General features: G+C 43.5%; 2 protein-coding genes across 3 annotated transcripts in view; one reads left to right on the top strand and one right to left on the bottom strand.

Moving 5' to 3' along the window:
* Positions 1-8,557, top strand: part of jupa (junction plakoglobin a) — a 17,891-nt gene extending 9,334 nt beyond the window's left edge. The window contains exons 2-16 of the mRNA XM_031864803.1: positions 516-565; positions 1,050-1,217; positions 1,311-1,558; positions 1,856-2,094; positions 2,428-2,629; positions 2,963-3,107; positions 3,254-3,357; positions 3,465-3,803; positions 4,395-4,547; positions 4,668-4,787; positions 4,880-5,030; positions 6,227-6,348; positions 6,475-6,514; positions 7,059-7,200; positions 7,511-8,557. Of these exons, the coding sequence (XP_031720663.1) occupies positions 559-565; positions 1,050-1,217; positions 1,311-1,558; positions 1,856-2,094; positions 2,428-2,629; positions 2,963-3,107; positions 3,254-3,357; positions 3,465-3,803; positions 4,395-4,547; positions 4,668-4,787; positions 4,880-5,030; positions 6,227-6,348; positions 6,475-6,514; positions 7,059-7,200; positions 7,511-7,517 (2,187 nt within the window). The 5' untranslated portion in view covers positions 516-558 and the 3' untranslated portion in view covers positions 7,518-8,557. The remainder of the gene's footprint in view (positions 1-515; positions 566-1,049; positions 1,218-1,310; positions 1,559-1,855; positions 2,095-2,427; positions 2,630-2,962; positions 3,108-3,253; positions 3,358-3,464; positions 3,804-4,394; positions 4,548-4,667; positions 4,788-4,879; positions 5,031-6,226; positions 6,349-6,474; positions 6,515-7,058; positions 7,201-7,510) is intronic.
* Positions 8,558-9,521: 964 nt separating this feature from the next.
* On the bottom strand, positions 9,522-19,032 carry LOC116392955 (Kv channel-interacting protein 2-like). Of its 2 annotated transcripts, none has more exons than XM_031864811.1 (9): positions 18,572-19,032; positions 12,421-12,523; positions 12,167-12,329; positions 11,972-12,041; positions 11,412-11,482; positions 11,036-11,143; positions 10,650-10,754; positions 10,374-10,436; positions 9,522-10,286 (listed from the first exon to the last, which is right to left on the bottom strand). In XM_031864811.1, the coding sequence occupies exons 1-9, from the start codon at positions 18,642-18,644 to the stop codon at positions 10,239-10,241; spliced, it is 804 nt and encodes a 267-aa protein (XP_031720671.1). In that variant the 5' UTR covers positions 18,645-19,032; the 3' UTR covers positions 9,522-10,238. The 2 variants fall into 2 exon arrangements, with proteins under 2 accessions (XP_031720671.1, XP_031720670.1); XM_031864810.1 differs by having other exon boundaries at positions 12,167-12,291; positions 12,425-12,523.
* Positions 19,033-22,040: the final 3,008 nt, after the last annotated feature.

The following is a 22,040-nucleotide window of genomic DNA, read 5'->3' as shown; positions in this document are numbered from 1 at the left end:
TTTTTTTTTTTTTTTTTTTTTTTTTTTTTTTTTTTTTTGGGGGGGGGAAGAGGTGTAGTGTGTGAAAATAAGTATGTATGCTCACTGTCTGCACACACACACACATTCCCCCAGTGGTGTCGAAACCTGACAAGCAGGTTGCTGATTGCCATGCGTCAGCAGCAGACTGCTCCCATGGCGGTATGGGCGGAGGCCCAGGGTGAAAGGTCACTTGTGCGGGCTAGCATTCCTGACTTACAGCTGTCTCTTTGCCCTCCCTCCCCCCATGAGGCTCTGCTGCTGCTCTGTGTTGTCATTTTCCAGCCAGGGTGCACGGCTGTGAGGGGTGTGGGGGGGGGTCATCTTGTGAACTGTCATACTCTGGTTGCATATAAAAACTGTATGGCAGTCTTATGGGAGGGAGCAGACGCCTCCCTGGAATATTAATTCATGTTGTGAAGTTTATCGCCATCATTATAGCGGAAGACATGCTGGAAATCTTGACTTTGTTTTGTGTTTTTTTGTTTTTTTTTTAGGTTTGCTCCATCGCTGTTTTGATAACCAGAGGCAAGGATAGTAATGCAAAGTAAGTCATTCACAATTCAGCTCTTGTTTTTAAATGTATTTCACTATCATATTCCATTTGCTCTTGCTACAAACTATTTTACAAATATAGTGATTTTTATGTTTTTTACTTGTGTTGGTTGTATTTGGTAGGGACGGTGCACTTTAATAAATCATCACTGTAAATGCGCCAGTTAACCAAGAGGCTATTTTTCATCTGTAGTCCAGTGTGTTTTCATTTTTTAGCTTCTGCATTTTCAAGTTCACTTTTGTATTTATCACCTCATTCATCAGTACTTTTAAAGGAGACTGTTTATATGATCATTACCTTCCTACTGCCAACAATGTGTTGGTTATGTTGCGTAACAACTAAAGGTTACTTCCGTAAAAGGGTTCCTCTCTTTTATGTGGCATAGAAGTAAAACACTGGCAACTTGTCAACTTGTTAATGAATCACTTTGGTCCGACGTTTGACTTCTCATAATTCCTCTGTTCGTGCTTGGCAGTGGCTGACATCGACAGCGGCATGGTGAAGGTGGAAAAGTGGCAGGAGACGATGTATGGCCTCGACTCGGGCATCCAGTCTGGAGCCACCACAGTCAGAGACGATGACGGCGACTTCACCACCTCCAAGCACTACACCAGGACCACCACCGTCACAACGGAACATCCTGGTAAGACGACGAGCACCAGCCAAACCAACCAACGTGCATACACTGTAGGCCTTGCCTTTATTACATGTGGCCTGTGATCTCATTTCTCGGTAGACCTGGATGCCCACTCCACCAGGGCCCAGCGGGTGCGGGCCGCGATGTTCCCAGAGACGCTGGAGACAACCACCACATTCACGTCAACTCAGTTGGACCCGTCCCAGATGACCAACGTCCAGCGGCTGGCAGAGCCCTCCCAGATGCTCAAGACCGCCATCGTCCATCTGATCAACTACCAGGACGACGCAGAGCTGGCCACGCGCGCCGTGCCTGAGCTCACCAAACTGCTCAACGATGAAGACCAGGTGATGAACGCAGAATCAATGTCCGCGCACTCAAACACACAGTCTGGAATTGGCGCCGTATTTTGGTCAATACAAGGGTCTTATGAGATAATTATATTGACTTGAATAGCTTGTTCGAAAGTGCCGCTTTTCCATGTTTAATGTCATTTGAATACTTGTACGGACAAGTTTGAAGCCGCCACTTGAACATCCTAAATACCACACTCTGCTATAGAAGTAGCATTAAAACCAGGTAGTCACTTTCATGTGTGTGTATAATTTTCCACCAGTAAAACTGAACTCTTCTTCTCTCATCAGGTGGTGGTCGGCAAGGCAGCACAGATTGTCAACCAGCTTACCAAAAAGGAGGCGTCCCGGCGTGCGCTGATGCAGTCCCCTCAGATGGTGGCGGCGGTGGTGCGGGCGATGCAGAACACGAGCGACATGGAGACGGCGCGGGCCACGGCCAGCATCCTCCACAACCTGTCCCACCAGAGAGAGGGCCTGCTCGCCATCTTCAAGTCTGGAGGCATCCCCGCTTTGGTCCGCATGCTCAGGTACAGACGGGGAGAAAGAAAGAAGACGTTATTTGACTTCAGCCACTTAGGACTTTGATCCTTGTTGTTGTTTGCATTTGTTGGGGAAATGGAATCTTTCTTATATGTAGGTATGAAAGGGAAAATATACCCGTCTTAGAAAACTCCTTTTAGTCAATGTCCTTTGCATTTCAAGTCCCGAGTCGAATCCTTTTTGAAAGACAAAAAACAGAAGAATTACTCAGAATCACTCGTGATATTTGAATCTAACAGTGAGGACGTTTTCCATTAACGTATGGCAACCGTTTGTGCCGGTAGTTTGTGATCCACCCTTAACCTGTTTCTCTCCCACAGCTCTCCCATGGAGTCCGTGCTCTTCTACGCTATCACCACGCTCCACAACCTGCTGCTGCACCAGGAAGGAGCTAAGATGGCTGTTCGTCTGGCTGATGGCCTGCAGAAGATGGTTCCCCTGCTGAAGAAGAGCAACCCCAAGTTCCTGGCCATCACCACAGACTGTCTGCAGCTGCTGTCTTATGGCAACCAGGAGAGCAAGGTTTGTGTGCAATTGTCAGTACATGTAATCCAATGGCTGGTACACTTCATACCAGTACTGTAATTTGAGTCGTGCTTGTGTTTACATGCGTTTTGTTTTGGGTGTGGCATGTGAACAGAGTTGTTCAGGTGCTGGCACAGTGAGGGTATGGGTGTGGTTAGTAGTTGAGTGGTAAAATGGTTGAAGATTAACCGGTGTTGCTCAGCCGGGACATGTCGCAGCGTTGTAAGATTTGTTTATTGTAAACCGTTAACGAATTCCTTTACAAGTGTTAAACAGTTATTTTCACGCCATCAGCACTTTGTATACTCACACAGTCTGTCTCTTTCACAGCTGATCATCCTTTCCAACGCGGGTCCAGAGGGTCTCGTTCACATCATGAGAAACTACAGCTATGAGAAGCTGCTGTGGACCACAAGCCGTGTGCTCAAAGTCCTCTCGGTGTGCCCCAGCAACAAACTCGCCATTGTAGAGGCTGGTATGTTTGTGTGTGTGTGTGTGTGTGTTTTAAGGTAGTCCTACAGGTGTGTCAGCCTGAGCTGTGACTATTGGCTTCTTGTCAACCGCAGCGCTACGTGACAGCACAATCACTGAGATGTTGAGTGATCTGGCTTCTCTCTGCAGGTGGGATGCAGGCTCTGGGTCAACACCTCACAGGCTCCAGCCAGCGTCTGATGCAGAACTGTCTGTGGACACTCAGGAACCTGTCTGACGCTGCCACCAAGCAGGTCTGCGTCCACACTCGCCTTCGCCCTTTTCTTCTCCTCTTCTTGAAAATCTGTTCATTTCTCATAATTGAGGAACGTTTCTGAAATCTGTCTCTTCCGGTTTCCAGGAGGGTATGGACAGCCTCCTGCAGGTGCTGGTGGGCCTGCTCAGTTCGGACGACCTCAACATGCTCACTTGCTCCACCGGCATCCTGTCGAATCTCACGTGCAACAACGCCTACAATAAAACTCTGGTCACCCAGGGCAATGGTATAGAGGCGCTGATCCACGCCATATTGCGTGCCAGTGAGAAGGAGGATGTGACTGAGCCTGCCGTTTGCGCTCTGCGCCACCTGACATCGCGCCACCAGCAGGCTGAGATGGGGCAGAATGCTGTGAGGAAACACTACGGCATCCCCGCCATTGTCAAGCTGCTCAACCAACCCTACTACTGGCCCGTCATCAAGGTAGAGACAAGGGAAGGATGGAGGGGATAGAACGGGCTCAAATGAGGGTCAATACGATTTTAAAGTTTAAAACTATAATGATTAACCTCATTTTTCATGCATGTTTTTTTCCTCACTGGTTTGCAAAGACTGATATGCAACCACAGGGTTTTTTGACCCTTGTCTGAGCCCATAGCTTAGTCTAGAAAGGGGAAGTGAGTGTTTCTCTACTTTGATGGGTTTTACGAAAGACGAAAGGAAAGCAGCCCACCGAGCAATTGATGTCATTTCAGCATTGCCTATATGCTTTAGCTCTGATGTAGAGCTAGAGTAAACTTATTTTCAACGTCAAATTGCTCAGTGAGAGGGTTTGAGGGAACATAAGATAAGGATTTTGGTAGATGGTGAGACGGATGGGCCGAGGGGATGGCAGGTCCTGCAGAAAGTCTCAATCAACCTGAAGGAGTGCGAACAGTCATGACAGCAGGAACAGTATGTTGTACAAGACCAGGCTTTATGGGAGAGGAAAATAATCAAGTTTTTGCTTTACTTGCTTGCAAGTAACTGGGAACAGTATCATGACATTATCTTGTTCCTCTCTTCTGCCTTAAGGCTGTGGTTGGTCTGATCCGCAACCTGGCGCTGTGCCCGGAGAACCAGGCCCCTCTGAGGGACGCTGGAGCGATCCCGCGTCTGGTCAATCTGCTGCTCAAAGCCCACCAAGACGCCCAGAAACATGGTTCATCCTCCCAACAGACATACCAGGTACGTGCTTGTGGTTACCGATTTTAAGGACGTGTGGGTTTTAGGGATTGTGGAAATTAGTAGTTGTGAATTATTTCTGTATCCCTGCGTAACGTTTCTTCTCTTCATCGTGCTCTTCAGGATGGAGTGAGGATGGAGGAGATTGTGGAGGGCTCCACGGGAGCTCTGCACATCCTGGCAAGAGATCCCATCAACCGATCAGAGATCTCCAACCTGCAGACCATCCCTCTGTTTGTTCAGGTAGCAGAGGAAACTGAAGCTCTCTCACTTAATGATTTAATTTCCGTGTTTGTTTATATTATGTTCTTCATTTCTTTCCTCCCTCTCTCCAGCTCCTCTACTCTCCAGTGGACAACGTGAAGCGCGTGGCAGCGGGCGTCCTGTGCGAGCTGGCCCTGAACAAACAGTCAGCAGAGCTCATCGACAGCGAGGGAGCGTCTGCTCCGCTGATGGACCTGCTGCACTCCAACAACGAGGGCATTGGTAGGACACCCGGATAATGCACCGCAGTTAGCTCACCGTAATGTAGCATTCAGTCATTGGTGGAAGGGAACAAAGGCAATTCGCTCAAGTGCTGTACTTACTGTAAGTGCAGTTTCCAAGTACTTCCCTCGACATAACCATGTCCATTTTGTGAGACGGTATACTTTTACTCCCCTGCATTTCATATAGTGAAAACCTATTTAAAAAAAATCTGGGGTGGGGGTGTGTGAGTTAAGGAGTCTCACAGCAGCTGTTTTGAAGTCTGGTGGTTCTGGTGGATACTTCTGAATCTCTTTCCAGACGGCAGCAGGGTGAACAGGTTGTGGCTGGGTGGGTTTTGTCTTTTAATATCCCTTTAGCTCGTCCCAGGCTCCTCTTCTCACCAATATCACTGATGCTCAGTAGACTGGTGCCAATGATGTTCTGGGCGGTTTTAATCACCAGCTGTAGAGCCCTCCTGTCCTTTGCCGTACACGTCCCATGCCAGTTTGTAATGTTTGCTGTCGGGATGCTTTCTATTGCTCCGCTGTAAAAGTTGACAAGAACTTGGCACGAGAATTTTGCCTGGTGAAGACAGCCGTTCATGGGCTGTCTTCACCAGGATGGAGATGTTTGATTTAGCGTGGTATCGACCTTCATATCTAACTCTCGGCAAGAAAGTGAGAGTATTTCCCCTGATATCGAACTATTCTTTGAAGTAAAGTAAATTTTGTTTTTGTTTTTTTCCTCGTGTCCATTTGTTGGTCACATTGAGGGAAAAATGTTCAAATTGGCTTTTAAGCACGTGTTGTCAGAACTTAAAGTACTTAAACCATCAGTCTTAGCTACTTACAAGAATGTGTTTTATATTACATTTACATGTGGAAGTAGCACGTCTGAATTAGACAAGGCTCACACACATGTTAATGCTGTCAAAGCTTTATAACTGATGCTGTTTATGCACTACACCCATAATGCATCAGCGAGTACCTGATGATGTACTACCTGAATACCCACAAGTCACTTATGCAGTAATCGAGATGAGCACTAAAATGATGCTTTTGCTGTTAATTTGTTTAAAACCGTTAACCTCTGGTGCATCAGAGTCAATTGTGGATTTGTTTCTTTTTGAATACGCCCACACTAATATATTATTGTTAAAAAGAGAGGAAGGCTTTTGTCCATCGCTGAATGTGTCCTGATTCTTTTCCCCTCAGCTACTTACGCTGCAGCTGTGCTCTTCCGCATCTCCGAGGATAAGAACTCAGATTACAAGAAGCGGGTGTCTGTGGAGCTGACGCACTCTCTGTTCAAAAACGACCCCACTTCCTGGGAGATGGTGAGTGTCTGGCGCCCTCCATTGCCAGGATTATATCATCTTTAATAATGCTCTAAGGACTAACAAACAAACCGTCTATTCAAGTGTTGACTTTATTTGACCTGTCCCCTCTCGTGAACTCTGCAGGCCCACAACAGCATCCCCATGGAAGGACCCTATCCAGATGGTGAGTAACTATGTCTAAAATGTGCACATGCGGCACATTCCTCAGCACTGGGTCAGTCCACCACAAATACTGTAATCTGCTCACAGGTCGCCTCCCTGCTGCAGCCGACAGATTCCATTTGCTATAATCATCTGGTTGCAAAATGTATAGTTTCACTTTAGACTTTCCATTAATGCATCGCTACCTGAACCTCATTGAAAAGTCTCAAAGGTTTTCTCCCCATCGATCTCCTTCCTGGTGTGTCCTTATCTCTGTTTTCATCTTTCTCTTAATTCCCGTCCTTTTCCTCTCTCGACGTTTCTCCTTCTTTGGTATTTTCCTTCTTCTCTCAGAGCAGAGAGACTCGACGTCTCTTCTCTCTATCATCACTGCACTCCAAAAATGTGCCAAAAATGTTAAATGATGTTCCACTAGCTTGTACAATTATCTGTGCTGCTGTTCCTACTGTCATGACCGCAGCATTAGCTGAGTTAGGCTGAGACTAAGCTGAATGTCAGACGATCTGCTAGTCCAGTGTGTAACCAGTAAAAACAACCTCTTGCAGAGCTGGATGCTGGCTTCCCAGGCTACGCTATGCAGGGAGGCTATGCAGCTGACGGCTTGCCCATGGACGGCATGGAGGGAGTCATGATGCAGGATGAATTCCAAGGCAGCATGGCCTACGACAGACCACCCTACGAGTATCAGTAAGATGCATTATAAGTATAGATTAAACTACATTTAATGAGATGAAACGCATGAATCAAAATATCACTTTGTTTTCAGAACCTGTTGCTTTTGTTATTTGTAAGAACTTTAAGAAAAGAGCCAGAAAAAAATGATTCTGTTTGAATTGTAACAACTTTGGCTGAATATGTTGCGGTTGTGTTTAAGCCCATCGCTGATAGTAAGAAGCTTGAGTAAGAAAGTAGGTTGTCGGGGCCTTTTCAAAGTCTGATATTTCTTTCCTACAACATAATAACTTTAATCTGACTTTTCTTTTTCCTCTTCATAAAGATCCTGAGGAGACAGAGATACGGAAGCGGTGGAGCTGATATGGAACGTACTAGGACAAAGAAGAGAATAAAGGCGTCGGCAGAGATTATTCCCTCTGCTCTCAGCCTGATGTAATATATGCAATTATCACGGAGTACGGGACTCGTAATCTTAACAGGGCTCAACTGTGTTTTAAAGCATAATTTTGCTGATTATAACTTTGATGATGCTTGTAGGTTTCTGTTAGAGAACCTTTTTAAAAGTGTGTGTGTGCACGTATGTGTGTGGGAGTGTGACTGTGTTTATGCTTTTGGGTGGGTATTCTATGCCAAAGAGATTTTATTTTGTGATGATAATCGTGTAGCTTCCTCATTGTCTTTTCTTTCTTTGTCTTTTTTTTTTTTTTTTTTTAAAGGAAAAGGAAAACACAATGAGAGTAATAGTTGAAAACACTGCCAGAGGCTCAACGTGCACGGTGCACCGGCTCACCGCTCTGCTTCTTCCTTAACGCCTTTGTAACAGTCACTGCTGTCTAATATGTAGTTTTGACACCATATACAAAGTCAACTTTCTTCCGCTGTGACGCGACTGTTTAGAGTCGGTGAAGAGTTGGTCTCGCAGCACTAATCCAGTAGGCGTGAGCAAACTAGGAGATGGTGGTCTTTGACAGACCCCTGAGAGAGCAGTGTAGGGCTGCCCCCCCCCCCCCAAATGTAATCACCTGTAGGTGAACAAGATGGTTGTTTTTCAGGAATTGTGGCTAATCTTTTATGTTATTTGCAGAGAAAGATTCCCAACCACGACATCAACAAAGATGTCTTTTTGTTATGAATATAATTTAGAGAAAAGATTGTATGTGTAATCATTTGCAGGAGAACAGCAACAACATGGATTCAGAGGTTTTGCAGATGTTTTCAACAGACTGGTTCATTAGTCAAGAGGTGTGATGCTGTATAGTTGGGACGGCCCTACAGCTGGAGCAAACTACTGACAGGGAAATTTGTCTTTCTACTTAAGAGTTTTTACTGAAATTTTGTTTAATAAAAATAAAGGATATATTAAACCCAACATGGTGTCCATGTTTGAACTGATTTACCCGTTATCTGATTTTGGAAGCAATAATTAAATGTTTCATATGTTGTGGATCTGATCTGCTGTTCCTTTGGTATTCTTACCATCCAGCATTATTCATCATACATCAGTTTTATTCTGTCTTTAGTGTCTATAAAGGAATTTTTTTTATTTTTACACCTGAAGAAAAATATTGAACCATTAAGTTTGTTCAAATTCTTCACCCAATGACTAGTTCAGGATTGTTGAGTGACTTATTTTAAATAAGCGCAGCACACACCAAGGGGATGCATCGACAGGCCAATTAATTGGAGCTCTCGCTGCTGCTCTCTTGTGAAATAACTCCTTTCATTACTCACCATTCACGGTCTTCAACATGCACGAATCCATAACTATAGTCCATAAATCTCCATACGGCTAAACCGTTTACCATAACACAGTTCACCAAACGTGGCGGTCAATTGGCTGAAAACCTCCGGCTGGTAACGCCTGTCACCTGAGTGAAAGTTCTCGCCTCTATTGTACAACGACTCAAAGCACAAGAGCGACACCTACTGGACTGTTTGTGGCCTTCAGGGTCGCATCACATCTGTCTGAAGTAGCTGGAACTGCTTCGTTTCACTTCCCTGATTTGACAAATCAAACTTTCACACACAACCATAGAAATGCAGAAATTGTTAAATGGCTGTTGTATTGGAACCCAATTTGGTGAATATGCGGTTTCTCCTGTAACATTTTTGGAGATGAGTGGAATGTTATGTCAATTTTAAAAATCAGAAGTTGTGAGGGAGGTCAGTTCACCTGCAGTGATTCTACTTTGTCTAAGTCATTATGGTGTTTCTAGTCTTTCCTCTAATAGATGTTAAAACTCAGTTCAAAGCATCTTCATGCTCCCCAGCTCGTCTCCGTCACTGCCTCCCTCTGCCGCTGTATATTCGCTGGATGTTTGCTTTGGATTCAAATGATTGATTCTCTCTTTTGGTTCATTACATTTTGCAAAAGTGAAAACTATAAAATGACAAAGATGTCCTCTGAAAACCTGTAACACAAAGAAGTCAAGGACTGTCTGTTAGTGGATGTAATATTCCCCCTTTTGCATAGCAACTGTTTTATTCATCTTCCTCATCGCCGTTGTTACCACGTCCGTATAGAAAATATGTCAACAGTTAAATGAAGCATATCAATGGCCAGTCAAAACAGACACATCATGCAGACACAATATCCAGTATTATAGTAAATGTGAGTGGTGGGCTCTGTGAGGACCAAATTGACATGTTACTTTTAAGATTATTGCTCGGGTTTGAACTTCCTCCCTTCATCAGAGCCGTCCTTCATCGACGCACATCTCCGAGTTTAGACAGTGAGTGAAACTCTACAACATTCTCAGCATTGTTCAGCTTGCTCCATGCTTATTTTCTACAGCATTAAATAGATTGTTCAAATTGGTCTGCACAGACTCGAGATCTTAAAACACCAGAATCCACCTTTTGATGTCTCCCTATATACAGTCTTAATAAAATAAAAACATTTCACAAGAAGAGGTGGTTTTTGGGGTATAATCCTCAGGACATTGCCGTTTGCACCCTGCTCCTCTCTGGTTAGGGCGCAGAACCACCATCCACTCTGGCTGCAGACTCCAGGCAGGAAGGAAACGTCTAAAGTCCGTGTCCACCAAGCTTTAGATCACACTGTCAAACATGTGCATGGACTGCATGATGCTCTCATCCTGGATGGACACACAAAGTCAAGTTACTGAGGAGGCTGCAGATGGAAAAGGTTATTTTGTTGATCATTTGAAATGGTTGCAGAATACCTTTTGGCATGTCTCCAAGAACTCCTCGATGGTGACCACTCCATCATTGTTCTTGTCCATTTTCTGGAAAATGTAACACGCAAGCACAGATGTTTCAAAGGTGGAACTTAAAGGAACCCTGTGGAGTTTTCTTGATGCGCTAACATCAACAACTGAAGATCAGTGGAGCGGCCTGAAACTGGCAGCAGGAGCATCACCACAAGCTCGTGCGCCTGCATGTGCAAAAGAAACAAACAAATTCGGGGCGTGTATCGCTTTGATGATCGAGTGTTTTACCTGGAAGAAGTTATCCACGTGCTCGTTGGGAGCATTGTCCATCATGCAGGGGTAGGTACACTTCCCCATCATGTCGTAGATGGAGTGCATGATGTCCGTCATCTCCTGGACAGACGGAAGGAAGGAAGGAAAAGAATCAAGGGCAAATCAAGCACCACCAAGATCTGCTGACATGACACAAGACAGAGAGAGAGAGAGAGAGAGAGAGAGAGAGAGACAGACAGAGACAGAGAGAGAGAGAGACAGACAGAGACAGAGAGACAGACAGACAGACAGACAGACAGACAGACAGACAGACAGACAGACAGACAGACAGAGACAGAGAGAGAGAGAGAGAGAGAGACAGACACAGAGAGACAGACAGAGGGAGAGAACGATTAAAGTACCTCTCTGGTGATGCAGCCGTCTTTATTGAGATCGTACAGATTAAACGCCCAGTTGAGTTTATCATTGATGGAGCCTCTCAAGATGATAGACAGACTTTCAACAAAGTCCTGGAGCAAGAAGAAGAAAACAGAGACATGACTGAGAACAGGAACGTCATGGTGACATCAGGAGGAGGAAGATGAAAGCAAGAGAAACAGGGAAATAAAATAAAGAACAGGATTAATCAGCGGTTTACGAGTACTGAGTCAATATATATATATATATAAAATATATATTTGTGTCTTTTAAAAGTACGAAGTTGCCGCACTGGAGCATGAAGGAAGAAAACGCATAAAGTGACAGAGAGGACAGAGAGTGAAGGGATGGACGAGTCACCTCGAAGCTGACCGAGCCATTGTTGCGGGTGTCAAATGCTTCAAAGAGGAAATGTGCGTACATACTTGAATCTGGAGGAAAGAGAAAATAAAGTGACCATTCAAATCCTGGACTCAAATAAGAGTCAGTAAGGTTTTGAGTTTGTGAAATTATGTTCAGAGATCATCTTAGAGCTTGTGGTTTTATATCACCCTTTTTTAAACCTTTGAACCTTTACACATTCACAAAAACTTGAATTTGTTAAGTTTTTTCACGGGTTGACAAAGAGTAATATACTAAACACAGGCTTTGAAATGATTTCTGAAAATAATTTCCCAATCTCAGAATCGTATTGACCCTTTGTTGACCCCATAGACAGACACAAGCTAAGAAGAATGCAGATGATGAGCGGCACAGCTTACAGTAGAGCATGAGCTGAAACAGGGATATAATGTGGCGGAAAGACCTGCAAACTCCCCACCAATGAAGACGCAAGATCTTTCCTTCAGAAAAGCTCCTACTGGTTTCTATTTGGACTCTTAATGTTCTACTATGAGTCGAACGAGGAGGATCTGACTGACCTCCATGAGGGAAGAACTGGGAGTAGATGCTTTTAAAAGTCTCTTCGTTCACCACACCACTGGGACACTCCTGTGGAAATTAAAGCACAAACTTCTATCGACACACAGACGCAGATTCCATATTTATAAAGATGGTCATTCAAAACATAAAATAAGAGTGCACATATCAAACATCCGCGGAACTCTTTGACTGACGTTTTTGAATCCCCGGTAGAGGACCTGCAGCTCTTTCTTGCTGAAGTTGGTCTTCCGTACGAGGTGGTCGAGCCCCTCCGGTCGGCAATGCACCGTTGACAGTTCGGCATCATCAGTTATACTACCTGCATGTACGGATGCAGAGAAAAAAATGTAAAAGTTACTCCCTATGGGAACACCATTGTTTCACTTTCTCCGTGACTAAAATCACACGAAGGGGAATCTGAGTGAAGATGGACTGTGTGTCCTGACACTTGCTTTGAGCGACTGAAGAGCTGGAGCCAGAGCGAAAGCAGGGGAGAAGTTTGAGGAACCGCTGCTTTATGGTCTTCTTATTGGGTTTGGATGGAGGATTACCTGGAGACAACCAATCACAGCAGAGATTAGAGGCAGACAGAGAGGCCCACATTGGGAACACCATGTTAGATGGATAAACCACTGGCCAAACCCTTTTCCATGCAAGTCAGAGCGCACAAATTAGTGTGCTGACCTGGCTTTGAACCAGTGTGACCCATCGGATCAAAGCTGTTTGGAGAGCATCCAGCATGTGAGAGCTGAGTGAAATGACGCGTGACTGGAGTCTGAGATACAGAGGTCATACTGAGTGGGATCTAAATGTCCAACATTATTCTTTATTTTTTAAGGTAAGATATTTACAATCCTTTAATTAACCCGGAGGTGTCTTGAAATACGATATCTCAAACATGATGAACCTGGCCACTAATAAATAAAGTTTAGTCTGATGCAGTGACATCGCATCTCTACTTCATTTAGCTCAGTCCTAATGCAATGCTAACATGCCGATGAATAGGTATAATGTAAATCATGTTCACGGTTTAGTGTGTTAACCTGGCTGTTCAGTTTACTCCATAACTTCACAAATGTTCAATAGGATACCTAGTGCCTCCACAGGGCTCTCAACATGGCGACGGCTGAGCGGCGGCTCAAAGCTAACGGTGCTAACAGCGCTGACAGAGCTAACAGCGCTCACCTGAGAGGGAACCGAAGGGTGGGCTTTACCTTAGGAGTCACATAGGCTATTAGCAGGCTACTAGCTGACCATTAGTTTGCAAGTGGGGCACGCTCACGTGCACACACATGCACTGAAAGGCACACACGGCAAGCCCGGCTATGTCAACAAAGCACAGAGAAGGTCAGATTACAACTCTGCTCAGGTAGACAATACTCCACTAAATGCGTACGTAGCCAATAGTTGTTTACTGCTAATGGATCACAGTCATCTTCATTGAGCTGATTATTGAGTAAAACAGTTGCATGCCTTCCTTTTTCCCCATCCCAGCTCCCCTCCTCTTCTCCTGCCACAGTTAAACACAAACATCAGATTCATCCAAGCTTCTGTTCTGAAGCTTCGTCTGCTCCTAAATTATTTGTGTTCCGTTTAAAGGTCTCTTTTGCTTTCGATTGCTGAAGGCATCTTGTAGTCTCTCTCGTCCTCCATCAGTCACCAAGACTTTATATATTGACCCAAGGACAAAGAGATGCTGGAGAGCAACTATGCTGACAGAAACTCACACAAACAATTGTTGATTTACCATCTCCAGACCTACATGTGTCCTTGCTGCCACTAGAGGGAAGTGTTGAGCTACAGTCAGATTACACTCGACTGATAAAGGCCTGAAAGTCAGAGAAAGGGAAAAACAACAGACAGGAAGCAACTATGAGCACTGCAGGTGACTCCAGGTGGAGCACCGTGTTGGAGGTTTTAAAGTAGAAATGATGATGCACCTCCACTCCCACTGCTATCCAGAAAACCTGTGAGATAAGATGTTCTATTGGCAGCCCATGAAGCAACGAAACATAACTGGAAATACAGATACAAGTGACTGAACGGTGCTGGAAGAATGTATAAAACCTGTACGATTATTATTCAAGTTAAATAAGTTGCTTGCACATGAAGTTGCCTCTTAAGTCTGTGATCATAAATATGTAAACACACCAACAGCAGTGTACGTCTTATGTACTGTATACAAGCATAACTTATAACATCTCATTCTGTGGGAACAAACCAGTTGCCCTCATGTAGGAGATGTCAATCAAACTGCCATCAGCTGCACAGCTAAGGAAAAACAAACAAAACCAACATCTTAGCTTTTTGACGCAGAAAAAGAAAACGATAAATAAAATGGGTTTGACAGATTGACAACGACAAAAAACGTCGCTGCTGTTTTCTGTCTTTAGCTGATATTGTTTGACGTCACAGAGCGCAGGGCAGATATTTTTAAACGTATTTTCTAAGTTATTGAAATGCTTTCTACGGGCAGCTGTTTGATGTGACTTATTTGCAGAGTAATCCAACAGAAACAGAGCGGGAGGTTTATGTTAGAGAGGCCATGCAGCCTCAGCTGAAGCATTATTCCAGCCGTGATGTAGAAACGCACTCACTGTGAGCCAATATAAATGACTTTGTTTTGATGGTGTTACGACATGAACTAATGCAACATACTGGTGTGTTCATACTCTAAGTAGCCGTTGGACTGATGAATAACACGGACTCAGTTACTTCAGCGGGTGCTGACATCTTCCAGCAGCCTTTCCTCAGTTCTGACTTTAATCCTGTGAATCAATATCAACAAATAGATCCGTGAACTCTTCCCTGCTGTTATTAACACATGTAAAGACTATTTTACCGTCACCTTTTATCCAACTACTTCAGTTGCAAATACTTGAATGGAGAAAAAAAGAGACACTGAGGGAAATTAAGAAATCTGTGAGAAAGGAGGGCTGCGAGGCTTTGAAGATATATCTTTACAACAAGTTATACTAATAAATACATTAAAAGTTCAGTTCAGTTCACGTTGAGGTCAGAAATAAATCAGTTAGAATATTTGCCTCAGAACCTCAGACTTCTGAAGTGGGCGTAATCAATGGGTTTCAATCAGGTACGTTTCTGGCGACAAGAAATAAAAGTTTATAATAGTTCAGTTTAATCACAGTGGGAGGTTAAAAACAACATATGCATTCATTAGTTCATTATCTTTAGACATTCTTTTAAAACCTCCCAAATACACATAAACCGTATCGTCTACATGGCCGAATGAAAGACCAAACTTTCTTACTAAAAGTAAATTTTTCTTCAAGTAAGCATCTGTGAGCAAAGAATAAGTGAAGAAGGAAACGTAATAGTAAATAGTTTATTAACCATGCAGTGACTTGTAACAAAGAACGTATAAATGCTTATAAAGACACATAAACTGGTGATGGTCATTTCATCATGAGCCTAAGCGTCTCGTTCACCGGTTGGTCCTTGAGGTTACTTGGAAGGTCATGGGTTTCATGCAGCGTTCAACGAACGTTTAGAACATGTTGCCCGGGCAGCAGCCTCTATAAGCTTACCATAATCCTTAGAGAGGACATGCTTCAGCTTATGAACATTCATCTCATACAAACCACGGATACACACACAATCACATTCACACACTCGTTCTCTTCCACCGACATGTTGAGCTCCCCGTGATTGTTAGAGGTTTTTATCAAATCATTTGTCCTCATGTGTCCTCACACAGAAGCACGCGTCACCGTCGGTTATGTAGCATCAGCTTTGATTATTTGTTACACAACGTTGATCTTAATACTCTTCATCAGTGCAGCCATTTTGAAATCTGCGACGTAACTATGTTATATAAATGCAATATCTATGTTATCAATGTTGGCAGTGTAGGGAAAAAACTCCATGAGCGCTCAACAAATTTGTCATGAATGAAAATCTATGAATGTGTTCTCACCCGTCTCACGCACACACAAGCACACACGCACACAAACACACACACACAGAAGCAGGCTTCTTCAGTAATAAATGCAAGTGGTATAATTTACAATCTGTCACAACATAGAATGCAATATTAGTTCTCCATCCCATTAGCCGAGCCAAGAGATTCAATGCTGAAACCCAAAATGAGTACGTTGACTATCTCCAAGAGAGAAGTACACTTAGCTTTCTGTCGAGAGTTAGAGGACAAGATTGATACCACACTCATGTCTGCACAGTAAATATAACGCTACAACCAGCAGCTGGTTAGCTTAGCTTAGCACAAATACTGGAAACAGGGGGAAACAGCTAGCCTCTCTCGCATCGAACTGTAACAAAATCAAACTACCAGCACCTCTAAAGCTCACATTAGAACTTGTTTGTCTGACCCGTACAAAAGCCTTTGTGTAAAATCAACACGTGGCATTATGGCGGGACTAACTCTGCTGGTAGCTGAGCAGCAACTCCTCCTGGCCATTAAATAGTCCTCCAGCACATAACGCCCTGTAACACAGCAGCCATTCGTTTTCACACAGATCAAACAAACAAGATGTTAAGTGTTAATACGTGAGCTTTAGAGGTGCTGGCTGGTGAACTCTGTCACCGTTGGACAGACACAGATTGCTGTTCCCCTGTTCCTAGGCTGTAATGCTAAGCTACGCTAACCGGCTGCTCGCGCTATAGCTTCGTATTTACTGTGCAGATACGACATCTCAGTCTCTGCAAGAATGGGAAATAAGCGTACTTCAAAATGTCGAGCTAACGCTTTAAAATAACAGGGTGAGGGTCACTGTAACGTGTGTAGAAAGTGATGACATGAAAAAGATCCAATAATGTATGAACACAGTCAGAAGTAAACAACGTGAGGTTGTCTTACAGCACAGCAGCTGCATATAAACACCTTTTCCTGCACAGTCCTGATACCTGATAAGTCCTTCAAATGCATTTATTTATTTATTTTTCCATAAATTTGTTTAACATTACTATTGGGTGCTTATTTGACGGATGCAATAGAGTTGAACAGTGAAGGCTGCAGTTACACAGTTTGCACAAAAAGGTTTGTTTGTGTGTCCTGCACGCCCCTTAAAGCCTCTGTGTTCACGCACCTGTTCACTGTTTGGTTTACCTGCTGCTGAATGGATATCACACTGGCTATTGTGCCAGCGAGAACTATCAGCCATTAAACTTCATCTGCATGCCATCTGTCCGTTTAGAAATATCCTGCAAACGAAATAGGAAAAGCTGTGTGCAGCTGTTTATGTAAGTTATTTTCATACATTTATTTTTAAAGGAAGACTATTTTGGGAAAGTTGTCACAAGAAAGAGAGCGCCAAGTGTGTGAGTGTGAGTGAGAGAGAGAGAAACAGTAATATGCTTTCTGATCTCTAAAGAGACTTCTCTTTGCAGCACTCACTGACAAACAGAGGAGCCTCACTGATCTAATTAGACAACAAACACTCACAAGTTTCATTTTAGATGACAAGACACAACGAGACGCCTATTTTAAATCTTACATGTTTCTGTTGTCTCTCTGCTCTGCTTCAGGCCTCATCAGTGTGTCATCTGATATATGTCGATGGTTTCACCACCACGGGATACTACTGACGCTCATCTTTGTGACTTTTAGTCATATTATGAAGGTTTTCTCACACTTTTGTAAATCACGTTCATCTTTTAACTTTGTTTTCTCTTTAATATAAAAGAGCGCATTAACCACTGCAATACCAATAATCACCAGCTGTGCTGCATTTTTAGGGCATTTCATGAAAACAAACATGTCAATATAATATCAACATGAACAGCATGAGTTGATTGTTTAGAGCTGTGACTAATGATTGTCATCAATCAATCCGCTGAACTCTTTTTTTCAATCTGTCAATCATTTAGTCTATCAACTGTCAGAACATATTGAAAGATGTCCATCACGATTTTTGCTAGAACCAAACTATATGTAAATTACAGTGAAATAGTAGATACTCAGATTTAATAAGCTCGAACCGGAAATTATTTGGCTTTTGTATTTATTGATAAATCAACTTTCAAAATGTCACAACGGATCAGTCATTCATGTCAGCATTATTATCAAAGATCAATACGGAGAACCAGTAATGCAAAATATGTTTCCACACACATATCACAGCCCGACTGGCATTATTGTACATCCCTCTGACTCCGACACAGAGATGTGGAGATGTGGGCTATAAACTTATATTTAGAAGTATTTGTGCTCACCGCAACATGCAAGCAACCACCCGTCATATTTGATTTATTTATTTATTTTCCTGATCACCTGACCTGCATGATGCAGAACCAACGACCACATTATTGTGTTTAAAACCGAGTACTGGAATTGAAGCTTAATTGTCACATTCACACACTGACCAACTGATTTGCAGCAGCTGGTGACAGATGATGAAACCTGAGTTTGTTTTTTGTCAGAGCTAATAGTCTTAGATACTATTTCATTTAAATGACCCTAAGTCGTCTATTGTATGTCGGTTTACTACTTTAGAAAGCCCAAAGTAAACTTTCATGAGCGCACAGTCACTGGAAAGCTCAGCCAGGTCAGCAATCAGCAGCAAATCAAGCAACTTTCCAGTTTCCCATATCTAAAAGGAAAAGATGACAAAGACTGATACCTGTTAGCGGGTCGTAAGATCGGTCCAGCTCCCTGGAGTCAGACAAACTCTGGTCCTGACTCCTGGACTTCATGGTTTCTCTCAGTTCTTACCAGACCACCGCGCCGAACCTGCAGGATCTGTGCGTGCGTCGGAGCGGCAGCTCATCTACGACTTCCTGCCTGTTTGCGTGTCACTTTTCCGCGAGCATCAGCCTGCGCGTGTGTTTGTGTGTGTGCTGCAAAAAAATGTCGCCGATAGAGGGATGACAAAAAGGGTGAAAAGTCCGTGCAGAAGCTCGCGTCCCTCTCTATCCAAACTCTCTACAGCTCAGCATCAGCGCGCGCTCACATCCACAGTGTGCTCCTCGCGGTCACTTAGAGACGCTTCAGTGGGTTCAAAGGTAAAGTTCATCTACAGCAGAAATGTGACGACTTCAGTTTGCTGGTTATCCAAACATCCAAAGAGGACAAAGGGGTCGCCTGTCAGCTGGAGCATCTGTCCGGGGGGGGGGGGGGGGAGAGAGCAGACACATCACAGCCGAGAGGAAGATGGGGGGGGGCTACAGTCAGACAGACATGCGGACGTGGGATTGTATATCTGCTGATCTCTGCTCCGCTGATGGATGGTCTCACCTTGACTCGGGACTTGAGCAGCTTTGGCTCGGTAGGAAGAAGTAATACCTGCGGATCAATACGCTGTCAGCGCCACGTCCTTGAAGCTGGTTGAGTAGACTTAACGAATGACTCACATCATTGCAATATTAAATCCATAAATACACAACATTAGCGAGGTGGAGACAGAAGGGGCCACGAGCTGATTTATGGGATAAACTTCAAGATTTCCACAGCTTTGTTTCCCATCACAAACTTCTAATTAAACCCTCTAAAATGTAATACTTTGAGCCTCATCAACGTTTAAAGTAAGGGTGTAATTATAGCTTTTTCATGTAGAATAGTTTGTTTAATTTGAGTACATTTTAGGATCTTCATTTCAGACCGTCCCTCCAAGTTTTTTGTAAAATGTCAAGTTATTTTAAGTATTCCATTAAAGTTTCAACATCTCTTTTTAGCTCATACGTCTTAAGATCCAGAGAAAATATGACTGAATTGGGACTGGTTGGGTTCTTGGTTGGTTTTGTTGTTTTGATTCATGTTGAAATACTCAGATTGGCCCCAAATACTGAGCATCTTAGTCTGCTCTCGGTAGTAGCAATTGTAAAATTATCAAGATTCCCTTTCTTCCTTAAGATGAATCATCTGGGGACCATGAATGTGTGCAAAATGTTGTGCCAATCCATTCAGTAGATGCTGAGGTATAACTGAAAACGTTGACCTGCTGGTATAGAGTTAGAGGAAACGTCAGATCTTCAAAGTCAGGATTCATTCTCTGGGGACCATGAATATCTGTACGAAATGTCACAGCAATCCATCCTGACAGATGGAGTAGTGGACCAATTTGCCATCCATAGAGCCACGATGCTAGCATGGATAAAAACCAGTACAGAGACATATGTTTTCTGTTCCAAGTTCTCCAAGCATCTCCACCAGTCACAGGAGATATTATATAGCTGTTTCACAGGCTGAGTAATGCTCCCCATGATTAGTCAATTGACTTTGACATGTAAAATCAGTCTAGTGCCCCTTTAGTACCACTTCAAAATCCAATACAAACATTTTTATTGCTCATCTATTTCAAGAACAAAGTCGACTATTGAATAACTGCTCAACATTTTACCCCACAACCCAGGACAGATCAACTATGAAACCAACAATAATCAGTGTTATTGTGTGTGCAATTAAACGTTAACTCTCAAACCATCAAATGTAATTAGAAAAAACGAGAACTCCTTCTGCCAAGAGAAGCTAAACTGTGTTTGTTGGTGAAGTGTGGTGAAGCTTCCTTTAAAACAGGGATTATTATGTCGTCTTCAGAAGACCGATGAAGAGGAGAGAAAAAAGGCAAGCGAGGACACCAACAGAGGCCCCTGTGAAGTAAGAAGAACCAAAGAGAGAGACAGTGGTGCCTTTTAAAAGGAGAGAAACTCAGAAGGGAAACAGAAGAAGACGGAGGGAACATAGTGGAGAGGTATTTGAATATATATAGCGCGCCTTGGGACGGGTACATCTCACAGTATTGATGGTGTTTATCTCCCGCGGGGGTTCACAGAGAAGTTTAGCATTGCTGCAGGCTGGAAAGTACAGCTGGCAGATAACCAATAATGAGCTCTGATTGATGCCTGTAGTTATGCGCGGTGTGGAGCGGTGATACAGGTGACGAATAACACACACACACACACACACACACACACACACACACTGATGCAATAGAAGCACAGGTGAGCTGGCCTGGCTGTTCAGTGCTAAACAGAAGATAATATTCAGTATAAGACATTTAAAAGAAAGATGCCACATGTTTCTGCTTACGTGTCCCCATGGAAAGTTGCATTTGAAGACACAAAAAAAAGTGAAGGGGTGAGGGGAAGACGGAGGGGAGGGGGGGGGGGGGAGATAAAGCAGGCAATCTCCCCTCAAATGAATATTTGATGAGAAGGCTGATATGCTTAAATGAAACGTTATAAATGCACAGCAGCATGAATGGGTTGTCGCAGAAAAGGGAAGAGGGTTTGCTCAGCGTCCAAGCTGTCATCAGCACACACACACACACACACACACACACACACTGCACAGATTATATCAGGGAGCTGACATACTGCCCAATCTACAATATAGCCAACAAAATGAGAGGATTTGGAATAGACTTGTGTCGGGGGATTGAGCTCCACCACATTAAAAAGACATTGCACAAAGTGATCTCTAGCAAAGACACACTCTCAGAGTCCACTCTCCATGCCACAGTGTTATTCCCAGAAGCACATTTTAATCTCTGGAAATGTATCTTTGTACTAACATGATGCTTGTGTGTCCATTAGAGGCTTCTCGGTGTAATTTTCTTCTGCACTTGGCTCCACAATTTTAATTAGTCGTGTGAGAGATACAGAAATACAAAAGCAAAGGCAGAGAAAAGATTGAGGTCGTTATCAATGTTTATGGCCCCACTGCTGCTGCGTTAAAGGCTCTGCATGTCGTAACCCTTCAACTACAAATTAATGAGCGGTGGGGTTTTTATTAATTTTTTTGGTGAAATTTATGGCGCTGCAGTCATCAGGAGGAGCTTCTTTCAAAATGGTTCCTTGTTGGTGCTTTGAAGTACTTCAGTGTTGACTGCTGAACAGGGAAATCTTACTGCAAGGAACCAGACCAAATGGAAGCAAGACATATTACTTTTACCCGAAAGAGAAAAACGAAGTCTGCCTAGTGGTCTGGTCTTTTTATACACATCTGACGTCTCTGTACAAACACACGATGGACCAAACTTCTGCTCGTCAGACTGGAAAATTGAACATTTGAATTCTCTTTCTATCATCTCAAATATAAACTCTACCTCTCTCAAATGTTTTGGTTTCATAATGAATGGCAAGTAGTCTTTG

This window comes from Anarrhichthys ocellatus, unplaced genomic scaffold (assembly GCF_004355925.1).
Source record: "Anarrhichthys ocellatus isolate YVR2014 unplaced genomic scaffold, GSC_Weel_1.0 scaffold31, whole genome shotgun sequence".
NCBI classification, from domain to species: Eukaryota; Metazoa; Chordata; class Actinopteri; order Perciformes; family Anarhichadidae; genus Anarrhichthys; species Anarrhichthys ocellatus.
The sequence above is the reverse complement of the archived record's forward strand: the minus strand, read 5'-3'. Positions and strand labels throughout refer to the sequence as shown.